This window comes from Natrix helvetica (genome assembly GCF_964273705.1).
Source record: "Natrix helvetica genome assembly, chromosome: 13".
Classification (NCBI taxonomy): Eukaryota; Metazoa; Chordata; class Lepidosauria; order Squamata; family Natricidae; genus Natrix; species Natrix helvetica.
Genome location: NC_138557.1, coordinates 509,078 through 529,150, shown reverse-complemented (window position 1 = coordinate 529,150; position 20,073 = coordinate 509,078). Strand labels below are relative to the sequence as shown.

The following is a 20,073-nucleotide window of genomic DNA, read 5'->3' as shown; positions in this document are numbered from 1 at the left end:
TCCTGTCCTTCATTTTTCTTAGGGGGGGGAGAGGGGGAGTAGAATCTCAGCCACAGCTAATTCAAATGAGTGAATGGGGGGGGGGGGACTCTGATGGCTTCTCTCCTGGCTCCAGAAAATGGCTTTTCTTGAGGGACCTTTTGGCTTCTGCCCCATTCATGTCCCCTGGTGGAGCTGGAAAGGTTGGGGGAGGGCTTTCTCCCTGCTCTGCCCACTGAGCTCACCACCCCTGGGTCTTCCCTTTCCCAACGCCCAAGAGGGGGTCGCCTCCCTGCTTCCCTCCCAGGAAGGCTGCAGGGCTGAGCCACACGGCCCCCTCCCCCAGCCTCACCGAACAGCCCGTGAAAGCAGCTAATGGGACCAGGCCTCCCCCCCCCCCCGCCCCCATTCACTTCTTGGGAGTTGCCCCAGGAAGAGGAGGGAGGCTTAATTCTCTCTTCCCTTGAGGTGGGCTTTGGGGGAGCCACGGCTGGGTTTGCCTGGGAGTCTGCAGCTGGCAGAGGGGTCCCCCGAGCGCCCTTGGCCCTCCCTGTCATGACTCCCTGTAAACGCCCCCCCCTCCCATCCCAAGTAGCTGGGGACCCACCTCCCAATCCTGGCCAGCTTCTTACTGGCTGTGATTCATTCTTCGTTGAATCACAGTTTCCTTTCTGGGGCTGCTATAAAAGTTGTTATCTTTGCCCTCCATTATCTCTCTCCGATTTCTTTTTAAACGATTTAATCCCTGCCAGCTCAGCTGCCCAGGCTGACTCCTCTGTGACCGTTGATTTCCCAGGAAAGCAGCTGATCGTGTTGAGACAGCGGCTGAAAAAAGTTCCTGGGAAATCATCAGCTGCCATAGCAGCTTCACAAAAAGACACAGAAAACTTGGGGGGGGGTTGTTGTGTTTTCAGGAAGATCCCCCCCCCCGTGTTCTGTGAGGGAGGTGCCCAGCGGCAGACCAGGAAGGGGGGGTCAAGGGGGCTGGATGTTAGCTGAGCGGGAGGTCTCTGTCTCTCCCCCTGGCCTAGCCTTTCAGGTGGGCTGATGGTGTCACCCCAGCTGAGGATGTTGGGAATTGTAGTCCAGCCCTCCAAGTGGGGAAGAGTTTTCAAGGCAAGTGGCATTTCTGTGAAATCACCACAACAGCCTCTGAGTCACGGCTGAATCTTGCCCCTGTCCTGGTCCTAGCTGAGTCAGAATCCGGGAGAGTCATGAAGGGTTCCACCTTTGGCCTGGAAGAGACATCAGCCACGTCTGCAGGTGTGCCAGTGGAGATGGGGGGAGCTTCAGAAGCCAGGTGTTCCCCCCCCCAAGTGACTGTCTAAGCTCCCCCTGTGGCCAGCGGATGAGGAGCCAGGCCAAGGCCAATGGCCACCCGCCTGCAGAGGTTTCTCCCAGGCTCCTCGTGAGGGGGAGGGTTTCTTTTGCAGAAGGCGTGGCCCCTCCTCCAAACAAACTGGGGGTGCGGGCCGTGTGAGCAAGTCAGCCCAAAAGCCCCCCTGCAGGGATCCCTGGGTCTTTCCTTCACTAACTGCCCAGTCCCGTCCTGAGAGCAAATCGCCCAAGGGAGAAAAGCCAAGAGTCCCTGTAGCCTCCTGGGGACCTGGGTGCGTAAGCGGAGGCTGGGTGGCCCTTGGGGCTAGCTTTCTAAGGCAGCGATGGCTTCCATCCATGCAGGTTGCCCTCCGTGACCCCCGGGAATTGGCCTTTGCCTGGCGTGGCCCTTCCCAGCTCCTTTTCCTGCCAAGCCCCCGGCCATGGGGTGCTTTCTCGGCTTCCTTCTGGCCTGCCTGGTCCTGCGAAGGGTGCTGGCCCTGCCCCACACGCCGGGTGTTCCTGGGCAGCAGAAGCCCTCTGGGTTCAGCTCGGCCAGCCGCCCAGGTCAACCAGGGCAGCAGCTCCACTTCCCTGGACTCTCCAGGTGGGTAGCATCCCAGAGCCCATCGTCCCCAGCCAGGGAGGCTGGCACAAGGTTGCCTGGGTGAATGTTACCGCCTGTGCCCCATGGGAGAGTCCGCTTTCTTATATTGGTGCATTGCCTTCCGTAGAGGAGCCCAACTGAGGGAGGCCATGCTGGGTTCCCTCCCGGGGTCTCGCCTTCTCCTCTTGCCCCCTTCCTGGCAGCCGGCCTGGAAGGTCCCGCTCCCAAATGGGGGACTCTTTACTTGCTCTGACAGCATCTAGACGCAGCAATGTTATGCCCCCCCCCCCCACAAGAGGAAGTGGAAGGCCACAGAGGAATCTCAGCACTCTCTGGGGAGAGGGAAGTCGCAGGAGAGCCAGCAACAACGGTTTCCCCCCTCACACACACTGGACAGGAGCCTTTGGTGGAAGGAGCAGCCCTGGGGGGAAGTTTGGGTGTCTTCGTCCCCCAGCCTCCCAAAAGGAGCCACAGACTGGCAGCTCCCTCGGTTCCCCTCTTCCACAAAGCGGCTTCCCTGCCTGGCTCCCAGGAAGAGGCACCTGCCTGATAAGAGCCAAGCTGGCTAAAGGAGATTGGGGGGGGGGGGGCTGCAGGTAGGCAGAAAGCTTTCCTTGCTGCCCCCAAAGTCCTGAGGGGGCCAGGAGTAGCCGGGATGCTGCATCCTCCAGCCCCCAAGTTGCAGGGAGAATGCAGGAGGCCTGGGAGCTTCTCTGAGGCTGCCCCCCAAATGGCTCCTTGGTGAGAAGTTGTGTGTGAGAGCTCATTTTGACCCCTTTCGTTAGGACTCCGCCGTTAAATTTGTACAAAAACTTCCACTACAGTACAGCTCTCTTCACTAGAGTTAAGGGAGAAATTAATCTGATTTAATTTAAATTAATTAATTAGACATAGCTAATCCCAATTTTTTGACCCAACGGCGTAGCTCAGTTCTAAGGAAAAGAATACCCTTCTCCAAATATTGCTCTCTTCCTGAAAAACATGGTTTGCATGAAGGATGTGCGCTTGGCAACTGAAAACAAAACTGATGAAAAACTGCATTTCAGGGACAGGCATATTTTGGTGCTGACTTTTTTCTTAAAAAGCGAAGCAAACCTGATGAAATGGTCCCAATTAGGCGCTGGGAAAAACCCAACAAGCTAAGATCTGCCTTTTCCTGCCCCTGAGTCAAGCAACGAGGAATGGCAGCAAGGAGGGGCACCCTATGGCAAACCTAACCGTGGTGCCCTTGTGGGGTGCTTTCCCTGCTCTTGCCTGGGTTGTTGGCACTCTCGTCCCGGCCTTCCTGCGGGAGGAGGAGGGGGATGCCAGGCACAGAAGGGGGAGAGCTTGGGGCAGGGGGGGTCCAGTTGTCAGAAGGAGCCCCTGAACGGAGGCTGCCAGCAAGGCGCTGCCTGTGAAACCCTTGTTGGGCAAGGCTTGTGTGAACAGAGCCTGCAGCTCTTTTGGGTGATTCTCTTTTCTGCTTAATTATCTCCCCAACTTCTCTGGAAGCCGCCTTCTTTCTGGGTAAGACGCACGTTCTGGAATGGGGCCAGACACCCCGTGATGGCCCCGAGCTAAGCCGGGCTGGCCCTCTTTCAGCTGAACGGCTTTTCCTGGAGAAGGTGCTGCCAGGCGGAGGGGAGGGGCCAGCGATGGCCATGCGCTTCTGCACGGGGCCCAGGCAGGCTCTGCAGGCTGCAGCCAAGCAGCATCTGGCCCTCGCGCAGCCTGGGGGGCATGTGGGGGCTGGGGTGCTTTATGTGGGTGGCTAAGCAGCCCCAGGTTCCCTGGTCTTCTGTGCCTTCGCTCGGACAGGAAGGCCAGAGGCGGATCCAGCTGTGGGCTTGGTCGCCCAATGCTCCTAATAACAGTAAAAATAATGCCTGGAACAGCTCACATCCTCCCACGAGGCCTTTCGTGTAGTTGGGCATCTGCCTGTCCCAGGACAGACTCGACAGGTAGATAAAAATGCCAAAGGCAACTGGCTGGCTGGGCCATCGTAATCAGCTCTTCATCAGACTCTCCAAAGCCTCAGGGGCTTTGTGGGCCCGTGACACACACACCCCTGCAGCCCCCTTGCAAAAAGTCGGGGGGGGGGGCTGCCACAGACACTCGGGGGTGGTCCCTGGCAGAATCTGTTCCTCAGATTCCGAGTGCTCCTTTTCTATACACCAAAAAAGTGTTTGTTCCTTGGAAGCTTCCTGCTGGAAAGGGTCCAGGAGGTTCCGTTTCCCTAGAAGAGCAAAATGGAGACGACCTAGAAGTGCTCTTGGCCAGGGGCTGAATGAGTGGCGGGCAGGGGTGACCTGCATGGCCCAGGAAGGCTCTCCTGGGTGAAGGGGGCAGGGGCCACACTGGGCACCGGGCTAAAGCAGTGGTAAAATCCTTTTTTTTTTTTTTACTACCGGGTCTGTGGGCATGGCTTGGTGGGCGTGGCAGGGGAAGGACACTGCAAAATCCCCATTCCCACCCCAGAGGTGGTATTTGCCGGTTCTCCAACCTACTCAAAATTCCCACTACTGGTTCTCCAGAACCCGTCAGAACCTGCTGGGTTTCACCCCTGGGCTGAAAGTGCTGCACCCTTTGCCAGGCAGTGAAGAGAGCTTGGGAAGGGCACTGACCAGCCTCCTCTGTGTCCAGAAGGCACATTGGGAAGCAGCTTGTGCAGAAGCGCCATGATGCAGAAAGGCCACCTGAGGTCAGCTGGCAGCAGTTTGCTTATTCAGAGTCAGGCAGCTGCCTCCGTCTCTCTTCTGCTGCTTCTCTCTCCTTTCTGAGGACGAGGCTTTTCGCAAAACAATGTCAGCTTCACTACCTAGACGGGAGGTGCCCAATGCAAGTGTTGTGGCTACGTATTCCTCACAATCGCTCCTTCATCAGCCCACAATTAGCCCAGAATCTCACAGCCTCAGCAATTCAGGTGTGCAGCCTCAGCTCCCAGGATCCCCAGCCAGCCTGCGGTGCAGAGCCCTGACTACCAGCTGAAAAGGCATGGTGGTCACTCTGCCCCTTCGTGGAGATCATCTTGGGTTGGCCCCCGTGGCTTTAGGGTCTCCTTACAGACGACGGTCCCAGGGCCAGGGAGCCAACATTTTGCTACCATTGCTTAATGTGCTGACTTGCCAAAGGTTCCCATTTCACAGACAGGCAACTGAGGCTGGCAGGAGGGAGCAGCAGGGCGGAGGAAGCATCCAAGCAGCTGTCCCTCAAGTGCCGCAGGTGGGACCTTTCCCAGGAACCCCTTGGAGAGGCGGGGGGAAGGAAGGGTCTTGCTCCCCATGGCAAGGGCGGGGTCGGATGGGAATGGATCCCGGAGCGCCTGTTGGCTGCCCAAGGCCACCTGCTGGGCTTGGCTCACAGGCCTTGCTGAGCTGGCAGCGCTGGGATGATGCTCAGACTGTCTGGAGCCGCAGCAGCAGCAGCAGCAGCTGGGATGAGCCGGGATCCAGCGCCAGCCTCAGTCTCCCCAAAGCCACAGAGGAAGCGTTCGATCTGCTGGCTCTCCTCTCTGCCTCTGCAGCCTGGCAGGCTCCCAAGAGAGTCTTCTTTGGCAGTGGGGGAAGCCCCTCTTCCCCCGCCCCACCAGCTTCTCTTTCCCTCCCCCAAAGTGCTTCCCTTCCTTGCAACTGGGGCAGAAGAGCGAAGGGCCACCTGAAGACATTCTGGCCGTGGCTGCTACGTGGGGCTGTGGGGCTGTTTGCAGAGCCTGGCCGTGGATGGCCGCCCTCCTGGTCATGATCTGAGTTCCTGGAAAACAGGGGAAGGCAGAGCTTTGTGAGGCAGCCAGGAGGGAAGGGAGCTGGCAAGAGCATTGTCCTTCGGCTCTCTCGCCTCGTCCTCCCTCCGCAAGCTGCCTAGCAGGAGAGGAAGGGCTGCCGGGAGAGTCCAGCCTGCATCCAGCTGAGCCTCCTGCTCCCAGCCTCTTGCCTGGGGCCGCCTGGGTCCCTTGGGGGCTGCTAAGGGCAGCCTCTCCTGCTCCCTCCGGTCTGGCCATTTGGACTCGGGTTGAGGCATCGGCTTAGGACGGTCCTGACAAGAAGACCAGCCAGCAGGGAGACTCTGCAAAGGGAGGCAGGAGCAGAAGGAACCAGCTGCCTGCTGGACTGAAGCAAGACGAGGGTCTGCAGGGCTCCCCGGGGGAGGGGGAGAGGGAGAGAGAGAGATGGGTGGATGGATGAATTGGTGGCAACCTCTTGCCTAGTAAGATGCCAAGATGTCCTAAGCTGCAAGAGGTCACTCTGCCCGGGGCACCAGGGCCATGGCAGGGAGCAGCCAAGACCCAAAAGCAACATTTGGTGGAGTCCCTTAGATCCAGATGTGCTTTGATCTGGTGGGCCTTGGCCGCTTGGCATCCCCATCCCTGTGGCCAACGTTTCCTGGCTTGGCCATAGCTGTCCCTGACAAGACACGGGGGGTTTGGGCCCATCCACCTGCCTGGAAAAATGTCCTGCCCCAAGGTTGTCCTCAGCTGGAGAGAGCCGAGCAGCAGAGCTGTGAAAGGGAGACAATGAAACACCTGGGACAGCAAGAGACCCCCTGCTCCAGATGCCTGGTGGTTGTGAGGAAAAAGCCCTGTCTAAACATTGGAGAGATGAAGACAAACGGGAGACAATAAAAAGTAAATAATCTTGCAATTCCGTTTCTCTGGAAAAAGCCTTAGGGAGTCTAAATCAAGAGTCCGAATTGCAGCACCAGGGCTTTAAAAGCCCACATAGCCACGAAGTCCAGATAAACAGATTCCAGAAGGGTGATGCACACCGAGTCGCAAACAGGAAGGTTTTGGGCTTTTTGCCTTAAAGCAACAACAGCCGCCCACAGCTCCCCTTCAAAACCAGGGCAGCAGAGGGTGAGGGCCCAGGGGGTCTTGCCCCATAAGCGACCCCTTTGTCCTCCTGGTTGCTACTCCTCGCATCTCAGCCCAAGGCCTTCTGGGATTCTTTGTTTGGCTGAAGGCACCTTCGTTCAGTCCTCTTTGCTCTGGCTCTGGAACCGGGCTCTGGAACTGCCCTCGGCTGGGTCACTCAGGGCGAAGCAGGAGGAAGGCTCGCCGGGACTCCAACAGTCAGCCGGGGTCCTTGCACTGCTCCCTGGCTGCCCCTTTGGTGGAGGGGTCGGGGGGGAAGGATCTCTTCCAGGACCTCTGGCCCCTCAGGGCTCAAACTGCAGGACGGAAGATCATCTGGTGATGCCATGGGGTCAATGGGGGCAGGAGAGGAAATGGGAGTGCGCAAGAGAAGGCCTCATCCCCCATGTCTGCCTTGCACTGGCCGCTGGAGCCCTGGGAGGCTTCGGGTGCATCGTCCTTGCGGGCGGCAGGGCTCGGCCTCCGGAGAGTCTATGACGAAGCCTGTGATCCAAAGGCCAGCTCGTGTTCCTTGTGATCTTATCACCTGTCCACCTTATCTGAGGAGCTGGCATTCGATGCCCGTCTTGACTTCACTGTTGAAGGTCCCCTTGACCTTTCCCAAGAAACGGACCTCCCTTTGGTCCCTGGACGTGTGGAGAGAAGCGCTGGCCAGCAATGCTCCTCTTCAGAAGAAGCAACAGTGGAAAGAGGGCACCCAGGGGCTGAGCCCGGTTTTTTCCTTGCAACCCCAGCCTCTTCCTGGAACCCGAGGGCAGACGCCACATTCAGGGGGCAGACTTTGGGGACCTCCCTCATCTTACACCTCCACAGCATTGGGTGGGGTGCCCTCCATCTCTAGGGGCGTACCTGATGGGCAAGCAGAGTGGCTGGGAGGCTCTGCGCTCAGCACCCGTAACTTTGAGCCTCATGTGAAGCCGGTCCACAAACCCACCTCAAGACCCTCAAAGGTTCTTCCCTTCTCTATCTTCCTCTTGCTGAGGGATGTGTCAGGGCCGCCTCACCTGCGTTCACACCTGCAGGCAGCTCTGCATGTTCTCCGCAAGGGGGTTCCTGGCTGGCTCTCTTGCTCCCAGCTGGGCTTCATCCACCGCCTTGAGCTTCACTCACTCAGAGAAATCCAGCTTTTCCGGAGAGACTGAGGTCAAATCGGCTCCCTCCCCGCCCCCCCAGCCTTCGTGCATGTGTGTGCAAATGTGTGCAGGGCCAGGTACAGACTCCCTAACACCCCCCCCACCCCATGTTTCATGAATGATTCGGGAGACATTCCTTGGGCCTTGCATGCACGGATCCCCTCCCCCAGGGAAAGGGGCCATAAGGAATGGCGGCTGAAGGTTAACAAGGCTCCTCAAACAACATTTTGTCACCTGAGCAGTTGTCAAGGCCCCAGATAGCTGTCTATCACAAGGCAGAACCTCCCCCTTCAGGGGAGACACAAGATGGTCCTTCTGAAAATGAAGCAGGCAGAACTCTCAGCCCTCCTCCTCCCCACCTGTATGGCTGGTCCCAGCAGGGGCACGTAAGCCCCTGCCCAGAGACCCTCGTGGGTCAGAACGGTCGCCAGCATGGCAGAAACCCCCAGGCTGGCATCACACAAGCCGGGCAGGTTCAGTTCTGCCACCAGCTGAGCTTCATTTGTCTGCTTTAACTGATGCGGAAGGAGCCAGGGAGCCGGTTCCCCTCTTGAAGCAACCTCTGCGTTTGCCAGGATCGGCTCACTCTTCCCAGCCCCATCTCCGTTTCCAAGAAATCATCCTCATCGTTTCCATTTCTCCGTCCGTCTCTTTAGGAATAATTTTGGTGGCTGAAAACCGAGCAGCAGCCCCCGTGGCCTTTGCAGGAGAGACGCTGTGCTGAGCGAGGCCTTTTCAAAAGCTTCAGCCCTTCAAACGACATGAATTCTGAGAAGGGATTTTTCATGTCGAGGGGTTCTGACAGGGTTTTATCCTTTAAAGATCCCCACATGGCAGAGGCTGCTCTGGAGCCTTGAAGGTGGTCTGAGAAGCAATTCAGAGCAGTGCAAACCTCACTTGGTTCCTCATTAAAGCAGCCGTTTTGGACTTGGGGGGGGGGGAAGAGGCTGCTGCTTTAAGCCCACAGGAGGCCTTAAGGGAGCAGCCGCATCTTTCACCAGTGGCTGTCCTTATGGGGTGCAGGAGCATTCTCTGCGTGGGGCCCTCTGGGTGCCACAGGCTGCGTTCAGGAGCTGTGGGCAGGGCCAGCCTTGCTCCACCCTCTCGGTGTTGCGTTTGTGGTGGAGTTCAAGAGGGATGATGTCATTCTAGCTGTTTTCTTGCATGGGCCTTCCAGCTGGTTCAATGCCCCCCCCAACCTTCCATCCCCATTTTTTCCCTCTGGCCAAGGGCAGCTCCTCCCCCTCGCTGATTCCTGGGAAGTCTGCTCTGTGTTTGCTTTCACAGAAAGGGACCGATAAAGCTCAGCTCCTCCCATTTTTGTACCCCTTGATGTTCACACAAAGCCACACCAGAAGTGACAGCTGGCGAGATCTGAAAGCAGAGCCTTCCGAGGGAGGGAGGGAGGGAGGGAGGGAGGGATGGGAGGAGGACCTCTGGGAGGTCTCCAGGGCAGGAACTGTCCCTCACCTGCAGGAGACCAGGCAGCAAACCTTCTCCTTACGGGAGAAGCACTCGGCTCAAAATAAGCCCCACCGTTGGGGGTCTTCTCAGCCCCAGTTTCCCTGGGGGGGGGAGGGAGACTAGTTCAGGCTTGGGAGCATCGTGACCTTGAGCTGCAAAGAAGGAGGAGAAGCAGCTAGTTTTGCCCCTTCCTTTCTTTCAGCCCCACCTGAGCTGATTGCCCTTCTAGGTGTGGGTCTTCTGTCATCATTGGCTGGGGGGGCTGTCCTTGGGCTTCGTGGGGGGGAGCAGACCCCTGGCCCAGGTGCTGACACAGCAGGAAGGCCAATCCGTGCACTCTGTGGTTGGTGGTGGGCCTGGGTGGACAGAGCTAACCTGACCCCTCCCCACAAGAAGTGGCTTCAACCTCTTTTTAGGGGCCATTTGACCCGCAGGAGAAAGAGGAAGCGCCGATTCCCCTTCCTTGGGCTGCTTTGTCAACTTCTCTGAGTGGCTCCAAATCTCCCTAGAGAAAACCAGCCAGTCGTGAGTCACCCGGAGGAAGTGCAAAGATGCTCCAGGCTGCGGAACTAGGATGGCCTGGGATGAAGACGAGGCAACTGGGGCATTTCCCTTCAGAAAGGAGCCGGTCAGGGGGCTGGCCTTCCTCAGCCTCTGTGGTCCCAGGGCCTCCTAGCCCCAGCGCCACGCCCAGGCCTCCATGGCCCTTCTCAGGCCGGGGTAAGTGGGGGGAATTGGAGAAAGCCCCTCTGGTTCTTGTAAACGAAGCACATCCCTCCAACCCCCGGGACCAGCTCGATGAGCTGCAATTCGCCAGGCAAGAGATCCCACAAGGCCACCGAGCAGAGCGGCTGCCTGCCTGCAACACGTGTGATGCTTTTCGATGTTTTAGCTCGTCGTGATTCCTTCCCCATTCAGCAGGGTAAAGCAGGGCCTTTTCCTGCGCCTTGTGGAAGCCCTGTATCCCGGGATCCCTTGCTTCATCTCTCTTCCTCCCCAAAAAGCTCTCCTCCTCCTCCTAGCTTTTCCCCTTTTGTTTCCACAGAATCAACCCACCAAAGGCCACCTGCAGCATTCTACCAGGGGTTCTCAAAGGCTCGGCCCCTCCATGCAGCAGAGAGGGTGGGCAGGTATTTCTCCTGTGGATGGTGAGCAGAGCCACGAATGTCACTGTAGAGCCTCCCTTTTAGAGTAAACGGTGATATTCTGGGGAAAGTGAAAGCAGATCATTTACTAGAAAACATTACAGAGAAAATTGTTGTAATTATCTGACCTTTGTGGCAAGAACCCTGTATGGCTCTGAGGGCTTGGAAGAAACGGGAGCCCTTGGATCCCTCTGGAGGAACACAATATCTGCTGCTCCACCTTCTCCAAGAGCTTCAACTGGTGTTGATTAAATCTTGTTGATGCCCTTGTGTGAGTTTGTCATCCTGCCTTCCCCTCTGAGGTGCAGAGAATTAAGAGGGCAGAGCATTTATGAAGAAAAGCCACAGGACGTCCCTGGATTCTGAGTAATCAGCAAGAGCTGACCTTCAAAAGAAAGAGAAGAGTCTCCGAAGGGGATCCTGGCAGATCCTGGCAGTTGCTTCCTGTCTGGAGAAGCAGAAGCTGCAGACGAAAGGAAGGCCGAGGGGTGCCACACGTGGAGGAGGAGGAAGAGGAGGAGGAGGCAGCGGCTAGCCTTGCCTGGGAATGTCCCCTGGGCATCTTGGGCCAGCGAGCTGTGCCCAGGAACAAGCCTGAGTGCTGCAAAATGTTCCCCCAAGAAGGAGGGAGAGACTCTTGAGGGGTCTGGAGGAGGCCAGGGGTCACAGCATCCTGTTTGGTGAGCAGAATTGGACAGTCTAGTCTAGTGTGGCCTCAGTGGTACAGTATAAGATGGTACTACCACTTCACAGGATCCTGACACTCCCCTCTGTTGAAGCAGCCCAGGATTGCATTGGCTTGTTTGGCTGCTGCTGCCCACGGCTGGCTCACACTTAAGCGGTTTGCCCCCAGGACCCCCCCCCCTCACAGTTATTAATGTTGAGCCAGGAGCCTCCTACTTCCTGTCTAGGCATTTGGTTTTTCCTGCCTAAGTGCAGGGCCTTGCGCAGAGGGTGGGTTTCAACAAGGCATCTGAACTTCCCTCTCATCCTTCAACTTTCTGCAAAAGTCAGCTCAACCCTTGCTCCCTTTCTGAAATGAGGGCAGGCATCAAGATGACAGAGAGAGGGAGGGGGGAGGGAGAGAGAGGGAGGGAAGGGGAGGGAAGAGAGAGGGAGGGGGAGAGAGAGAGAGAGGGAGGGAGGGAGAGATAGAGAGAGAGAGATGAGGCTCCTCAGACCTCCCACCACCACCAGCTCCTGGCTGTGCAGCCTCTGAATTCGGGCCTCTCTCTGGGATAGCTTTGCACTGCCAAAACTCACTCTGCCCCCTGCTTCTCCAGGTACACCATCTGGGTCCCAAGCAGGCAGGTGAAGACATCCTTGTAGCAAGCAGGTGAGAACCTCCCCTAGAGGAGGAATGCCGCCCACTAAATCTCTGCTTCCTCCCCCCCCGCCCCGCCCCCCGCATGCCTCTGCATGCTTTGCCTTGGCTAGGCTTTAATTCTGCAGCCCAGGGAGGGGCAGGTGCCCCACCCCCTTTCTGAGCACAACTTTGCACCCTTGGTTGAAGAGGGATCTCTCCTAAGAGGGATTGCAGGGATCCCTCGCTGCCTCAAGATGATCCTCCCCATCCGCCCCCCCAACCTACTTGATCTCTGGCAGTGGGTTGGGACCCAGATGGTGAGGGGCTGTTGGTGCGGTTGCCCATTAGCCGTTCTGATGGGGAGATATGGGCAGCCTGCTCCGTTGACGGGATGCCCTCTCTTCCCTTTTTAAACCTGCTGTTGAAGAAATGAAACACAGCCACCACCTCCTCCCTCACTGGAAGCGGCCTCTGACTTCTTGTAAATGGCCTCAGTCATAACAAGATTGCTAACACCGGAGGTTTCACCAAGCAAAGGAAGCTCAACTCCAGCAAGAGCTGTGAGGCGGCAGCAGCTGAGAGCTCCCTTAAGGCAGAGGAGGGGCAGCTGCTGCCTGCAAATTCACCCCCCCCCATTTCCTTCCCTGCCACTGGACCCGCAAGACAGACAGCTTTACCTGTTGAATCCCCCCCCCAGAAACCCCCGCAGAGTCAGAGAGGCTTCTCCGGGGGTGCTGGCCCCACGCGCAGATCCCAGCCCTGGTTCAGAGGTGCTGCAGTTGGGCTGGTTGTCTGAAGCCCTTCCTGGGAACCCTTTGCAGCCACTCTGAGGGTTTCTTAGGTGAGGACTTGGATCCTTTCGTCTAATTTTACATGGAACCCGGAGAGAACTGAACATGCCTTGCTGGGTGAGGGGCGGGGATAAGAGAACCCCCGGGAAGAGCCCGGCATTTCCCCAATATCTGTCAATCTGAAATGCGTTTGGCGGTTCAGCCATGGTGGGACACACACGGGCACACCCAACTGCAACGTACACATCCCTGGGGAGGCTCAGCAGCTGTGGGTCCTCTGGCTCTTCCTTGGAGGTCCTGGTCTAACATCTCTCTAACTGCCCTGGCTGCGTCTCCTGGGCCCCAAGCAAAGGTGAGCAGTCATTGTGGGAAGCTCCCTCCCTGCCATTGTGCTCATGTGCTGTTCTTGGAGGGAGGCAGCAGAGCCACTCTGAAGGTTTGCCAGGAAGGAAGTGGCTTCTTTTCATCACCAAGATCAGAATAGGTTGAGCCTCTCTTGTTATTGTCTACCAAGTAAGCGGAGAAGCTGCTCCAGCTGTGAATTGTGTAACACGAGGGGCCTCTGCCAGGTGTTGCCAACCCAGACCTTGCCTTAGCAGGAGGGAAGGAGTTGGCAGAGGAGCCTCAGTTTTGCTGAGGGGCACAGTCAGAGGAGATGTGTTGGAGATGTGCCAACAGTGGGTGGCAATGCAGCCTCCCCAGGACCTCCCAGGGCCCCAGGAAGCTCTGCCCCCAAGGCCTGTCCTGGGGTTGGCAGGCAGGCAGGCAGGCAGGGAAGAGGGTGGGGGCACCCAAACAGCCAAGAGTGGTGCTGATGGTGTCTCAGTTCCGCATCCTGTTTTGCATTGTTCCCGTCCGCTGCTTTTCTAGCCCCTTGAAAGACCGAAGCAGTTTGTAAACATCCGAGTGGAGTGAAGACCCCCTGGAGAAGGCAACTCACAGCCTGCGGCAGGCTTCCTTCCAAGAGGGTGGCTGCCGTGGTAAGGAGACACCATTTGGCCCTTGGATGCCTGGGGGTCCTCTGGAAAACGGCCCCTCCGGCTCTTGGTGGTGAAGGAGCAGAGCACTGGAATGCAAGGGTCTTCCCAGCATCCCTTTGGGTTGGGAAGAATCCAAATCCTGGTTAGATCAGGATCAGTTTCAGGTTGATTGATGAAGCCATTTAAACTCTGCTCTGAGGCCAATCGGGCTTTTCTGGATAAACCCTGCCAGACCATTCTAGTCCCTTGGCAAAGTCCCTCCCGGGCTCCCTAAAGGCTGGCTCCCTTCCCTGTTCTGGCGTTGCTCAAATAAGGAAGCAGCCCAGCCTGGCCCTGCCCAGGACGAGGCCCCGGAGCCTCTGGGCTAAATTCCTGGGAAGCCAGGAAGAAGCAGGAGGCTTTGGCTGCGAGAGCAGTCACGACATCCAGGCTAGGGCAGCCTCTGTGCTGGTGTTTTTCTGGGCCTGTCCTGTCCCGCCAGCCCCCTCCACTTTGTTGAGTGGCAGGTTCAGAAAAGGAGCCTCCCTTTTGGTCTCCGAGGCCTTTCCTACTTCGGCTCTTCTTGGGAGGAGAACTGGCTGCAGAATCCTCAGGCATGACTGGCTGGAAGGAGCCATTCAGTGGGGGGTGGGGGGGTTGATCTCTGCCCAAAGGAGATCACAGTCTCCCGTGGGGCACAAGGAGGGGAACGGTGCAGAGGCATCTGGCCAATCCAGCAGGATGGGCTTGGGCAGCCTCTGCTAAGGCTGGAGACAGCTCAGCCTCCTGGATGATGGTTGATTGGGCTGCCTTTGCTTTCGGTTTCTGCCAGACCAGGCGAGGGAACAGCACGTTCCTTCCTTCTTCCCTCCTTCCTTCCTCCTTCTGTCACCTCGTGTCAACCCTGGGTGGCTGCAGACCGGCTCGGCCACGATCTTCTCCTGGGGACTTCCCCGGCTGAGCCAGGATTCAAACCTCCTCAACTGAGGGGAACCTAAGCCGGGGGTGTGGGTGGGGTGGGGGGAGAATCCAGCCGAGCAAGGATGGACAGAGGACTCAACTTGCTTCAAACAATCCGCTGCCTGAAGTAGATTTGGAGAAAGCCAACTGCGCACCAGGGACCACCAGGAAACGGAAGCCTTCTGAGAGAGACGGAGAAAGCTTTGCACTCCAAGAAACGGAGGCCCAGTTCCACATGAGGCACCAAAGCACAGGTGGGGCTTCTGCCTGCTTATTCTGCCCCCCTTCTCTTTTTAAAAAACATTGTTTAGGGTTGAATTCCCTTTGTTTGATGGAGACAGAACCAAAGATGGTTGTAGAGGGACACAGTCCGTTGCAGACTGGAAAAGCCCTGTTGATTCTGGGGAAAGTGGCCTGCTCTTCCTGAGAAATTAAAGAGAACAGAAGGAGAAACAAACAGAAAGAAAGAAAGGAAGCTGGGGAAGGTTAAGGAAATGCACGGGGTTCCTTGGAAACGGAGCCATTGCTTAGAATGTGGGGAAACTGCAGACACTCCCATTTTTTCACAGTTCCATGTAAGAGTTGGCCTCCTTATGGCGGCTCTATGATTAGACTTTGCCCAGCCTTTCCGTGGAGCCAAGTGGATTTTTTCCTGGGGAAAAAGTTCTTAGAAGTTTGCTCTGCTTGTCAAGCCCAGTTTTGCTAGTTAAACAGATTCATGTATTTTGTTGTGCACAATCGTTCCCTCCCCCGCCCCCAAATTACTTGGAAATCATTGCAAGGAAGGAAGTGGAGCTGAATGCGCTGGGCACGGTCCCAGATTTAGTGGAGCACTGAAACCAATTAGGAGTTGGAGAAGGTGAGCAGAAAGCTCTTCCCCGGGGAAGGGAACCCTAACCCGTCCTCTCCGCTTCTGCCTTGGGTCCTGATCCTGTCCCCAGTTCAGTTCTGGCTCCTGCTCTCCCCCACCCGCCTGCCGGGCCCCTTTCCTTGAGCCGCAGTGGGGCCCTTCAGCAGTGCACAGAGCTTCTTTTGATTCACTTTCAGTTAGGACATTTGCTTTTTATTCTCTCCAACTGACAGAAAATGTGAACAGAATAAACTCAGGAGCACCCATCCATAAATAGAATGAGTGCGCAGAGCGGAAGCAGGGGGAGGAGGAGGAGGAGGAGGCCAGGATTGGTATGGATGGAGAAGCCACTCAAATGAAGCCCATGCTGGATCCAGCTGGGGGCTGGGGGTGGAGAGGGGCTGATTTTCTACACTTCAGGGAAAAGAGCAGAGAGAAAACCCACCTTTGCTCTGCTGGTATTACTGGATGGGGCAGCTGAGGGAGAAAACCGTCTGGATCTCTCATGCACAAAATCTGCAGCCTGACTCTCTCCAGGCTTTTAGAGCCCCTCTATGCTCCCCCCTCCCCACCAAGCAAGCCAGGCTCTGTGCCAGGCCCCCAAGCTGTCTTCCCAGCCCTTGGAGCCCAGGGGAAAAGGGGGCTCTTCCTCCACCCACTAGACTGCCCATGGGCACAGACACGTTCCCCCAGGCTGGGAGATGGGCTGCCTGCATCCCTTCAGAACTTGCTCTTGTGACCTGGAGTTGCAACTCTCGGGGGGGGGGGGAGGAGCCTCAGAAGAGGTGCCTGGGAAGTACCCAGAAGCCCATGAGCCACATAGGGTCCCCTGCCCACCCCTGAGCATGGAGGAGGGGCCACCAGTGGGCAGGGCCCAAGTGACCCTTCAGGGGGCCCCTCAGCTGTCTCCTCCTGCCCCTCCCCCAGGAAGGATGGGGATGGCCCTGCCCAAGAGGGGGCTTTCTGCGCTGGGGGGTTCCCTGCAGAGATCCCTTTGGGTCAGAGAGGGATCCAGTGTGAAGCCCAGGTGGGGATCCATCCCACTATTGGCTTTTTTCTCACCAACCACTCTGAATCCCAGGACACAAAGACCAGAGAAAGTGTTTTTTTCCCCTTAGAAAAAGCACCTTTATAATAAGGTTTATTATTAACTTTTAGAAAAAATAGATATAAAGTAACAAAAATGTTTCTGCATAGCAGAAAATGACTGGAAAGGCTTTTGAGGGCCTCAGTTTGTGCAAACAGTTCAAGTGTGTAAACATTGGAAGTCAAGTGTTCAAATTCAGTGGAACTGCTACAGAATTGAAGGGCGCTCATGTTAGTCCCTGGGCTTGTATAACAATCCAGCCAGGCCTCTGCTTCACGTCTTCCCAGAGTGACACAGCGCACAGCGCCACAGGCGATTTGTCCCCGCAGGGTCTCCGCTTCTGGCTCCTCGGATTGCACCCCCCCCAAGGCACCACTGCCAGTGCAGGGACCCCCCTCCTCCTCCTCCGGTGCATCCACTGGCATAATGCTCCCCCCTCACAATTTAAAGGGGAAGGACTCCAGGTAAGCCTTCAGGACCGGGTTGAGTGGGACGCGTGGCAAATTCTCCCTCCCAAAAGTCGCCACAATGTTTTTGCGGCAGAGATCCTGCAGCGACCGCAGGCGGTCCTTGTGTAGTGGGGCCACCAGGACCTTCCGGGGCGAGTGGACGTAATGTTCCAGCAGTTTGAAGAGGCAGTCGAAGGCCTCTTTGCTGCCCTCCAGGCTGAAGTGGCCGGCCTGGAAGAGGACCCGGACGCTGGTAGGACCGGTGGCCGTCTTAACGCTAACGCTGAAGAAGCAATTCTTTTGCCGGCTGTCGCGCAGAAGGAAGGTCCCCACCAGCTCGTCCTTCAGTTTCTCGTGAGCAGCACTGACCGACAGCGGACCCCAGTAGAAGCCGCACTCCTCCAGCAAGGTGCTGGTGCGGACAATGATGCCAAAGTCCTCCTGGGAGCGGAAGGTGTGGAAGTGGGTGTCCCGCGGGGCTTGCACTGTGCCATGGGGGGGCCGAACCTGCAGAGCGGCCCGGATGGGGGGCTGGAGCCGGCCTCTCAGCTCCGCTGCAATTCCATGCTCAGGCGTGACACTGCTGTGTGCTACCATCCTACAACCGAGACCCACTGGAGCTGCCTCCCATCGCGGGGGGTGCCAGGGGAGGGCTGCTGTGTCGGGGTTCCCCTGCGAATGAGAGAGAAACAAAAGAAGTCACTTGGGATCCACCACGGCAGGTCAAAGCAGCCCCGCTTGGACCGCAAAGAGGAACATCCGTCACGGGACTGGAACCGAACCTCTGCCAGGCAAACCCAACTCATGGCTGCTTTGGTCAGAAAACGAGGCACCCCAGACAAGGCCGACTCTCTGCCCAGCCATGGCTTCCCCCTCTCGGCCACAGAGGCCCCAGCTCAGCTTCGGGCTTTTTCCATCAGAGGCTCCAACCACCAACCCTCCTCCTCCGCCCGGCTTCTCTCCAGGAACAGAGGCAGAATGAAAGACCAGCCTTCACGGCAAGGCAAGATATTTTCGGCCTCCCCTCCCTCACCACAATGAGCAGCTGTGGCTACGCTCCTCCCCCCCTTTCTGGTTTTAGTCGGAATGGTTACGAGAAGGAGGGAAGGCTCATCCGCCAGAATCTGAGCTCCCCAAGTGATGCACGGAACAAAGAGGCTTCCTGGCAAAGAAACAGCCCCCACCCCACCCCGCAAAGCCTGTGCAGGACTCACGGGATGGATTTTGCCCCATCTCTTCTCTCCCCCTCTCTGGTGGGTGGGAAACCCCCCTAAAAGAGTACAAGAATTTGCTCTGCCCTAAAGTCCCCCCCCCAGGTGGACCCCAATGCCCCCCTTTCCTCAAAACCCAGCCATCTTTGGGACTTAGTCTGCTTGCCAGATCCCTGTGTAATCTGAGCTCTCCCTCTCAAGCAGCCCCTTCCCCTGCTCTGCAGCCCCACCCCCCAAGCAGCCTTTCAGATCAGCCTCCCTGAAGAGCCCCCCCCCTTCAAAGGTTCCTCAGCTGCTCTTCCTCACTGCTGCCATTTCCCAAGGGGTCTTTCAGCCGGGGGCAGGAGGAGGGGCTCCCCTTCTCCCAGGGGAGCCCCGAGAATCCAGGGCTTATAGGGGGGGGCAGAGTCACTGGGGAGGGGCAGCGTGTAAATGCAATCAGTAAAAGGGGAGAGGGGGAGAGCTGACCCCCCCTTCTGGGCTGCTGGGCTTCTGCCTCTGTCAAGATCAGAGGACCCTAGAAGCCCCTGCAGGTAGGCGGTCACAGCAGCGCCCCCAGCTCCATTGGCCAGCCAACAAGAGCAGGCGCGCCTAGTGGCACTTAAGGGAGCAACTTCGGGATAAGGATCGACTGGAATTGTCCTCCTTGAACCAGCCAAGGAGACTGGGGGGGGGGGGGCTTTTATGGGGCTGCCACTGAACTGCCCGCCCCAGGGGCAAGGCCGGCACAGGGCAAGCGAGACCCCCCAGCGGCTGGGCCGGAGGGAAGCCCCGCGCCTCCAGAAGCTGCCCCCGGCATGGCCGGCATGTGGGGAGGGCGAAGAGAGGCGCGCGTGGCGGGGGAAGGGTCCTTCCAGCGCGGGGCAGACAAAGCCTGCCCTTCAAGCAGCCAGCGGGCCCCTCGCCGGAGGGAGACGAGGAGGGCGAGGAGAAGCCGCCCCTTCCAGTTGCTCCACTACGCTGGAGGCGGCCGCCCTTCCCCGGAGCGAAGGGGCCGCTGCTGGCCTCCCGATCCCGCCGGGTCCGGCTCCCCTACCAGGCGCCGTCCGCTGGTTCCTGCAGGCGCCGGCGGGGACTTCTCACGGCCGCGTCCCGGAAAAGCCGGCAACCCCCCCGCCCAAGGCTCTTACCGGGGGCGCCTGGGCGTCGGCCGGCTGCCTTCCCCGCCCGGAGCCGCGAGGCCGGATGGGGGACGCGGCGGGGCCGCTCAAGGCCGGGCGTCGGCCGCCGCCGCCGCCGCCTTCTCTTCGCCGCCGCCGCCGCCGCAGCTCTCCGGCGAAAGGGACTCCCGGCCGCCGCGGCTCGCCAAGGCTGGGCCCCGCTGCCTTTGCGCGCTGCTTGGTCGGGGCGCCGCGGTCGCCGCAGCCGCATCGTCCGCGCCGGGACCGGCCGCTGGTGCTGCTCTGGGACTGTTGGGGAGCTGCTCTCGGCGCGGCGCCCACCGCCCGTCTCCTGGGCCGGCCCTCGGCGGGGGCTTTTGAAGGGCTGGCAGGCCCCGCCCCCCACTTTCGCTTTCCCTCTTGGGCGGGGGGAGGGGCTGGGCAGCTCCGGAGGCGCGGCGGCTCCGGGAAAGCGAGCGCTTGCGGGGAAAAGAAAGGGAAAGCGGGACGCTGGGCCGGAGCGCGCTGGGCGGCAGAGAGGGGGCTGGGGAGGGGGCTCCTGGCGGGCCGCCCCTCTCCTCTGCCGGCACAGTCGGCCCTGCCGCTCAGGCGGAAAGGGACCCCAGCGCCCCCCTCCTGGACCCCGCAGTCCTCGTGCCCGGAAGAGGCTCTGGGAGGCCCGTTGGGGTCCTGGACCAGAACTGCGACCCCCCCATCCCACCCACTCCGGGGCCATCGTGGGCTGGGAAGCTGGGGCCAAGTTCTGGGAAATTGCAACTGGCAGCAGATGGCAACGCGGGGCAGACTCGCCTTGCGCGACCTCTTCCTCTTGGCTTCCCTGGGCCCCACTCTAGGAATGGGCGAAG

At 58.5% G+C, this 20,073-nt stretch overlaps 1 protein-coding gene across 1 annotated transcript; it reads right to left on the bottom strand.

The window, feature by feature from the left end:
* Window positions 1-16,440: 16,440 nt before the first annotated feature.
* SOCS1 (suppressor of cytokine signaling 1) lies at window positions 16,441-19,548 on the bottom strand. Its single transcript, XM_081965335.1, has 2 exons — window positions 19,238-19,548; window positions 16,441-17,568 (listed from the first exon to the last, which is right to left on the bottom strand). The coding sequence occupies exon 2, from the start codon at window positions 17,491-17,493 to the stop codon at window positions 16,885-16,887; it is 609 nt and encodes a 202-aa protein (XP_081821461.1). The 5' UTR covers window positions 17,494-17,568; window positions 19,238-19,548; the 3' UTR covers window positions 16,441-16,884.
* Between the last annotated feature and the right edge of the window lie 525 nt (window positions 19,549-20,073).

Coding starts and splice junctions, on each gene's coding strand:
- SOCS1 (XM_081965335.1), bottom strand. CDS start 17,493: ATGGTAGCACACAGCAGTGTCACGCCTGAGCATGGAATTGCAGCGGAG.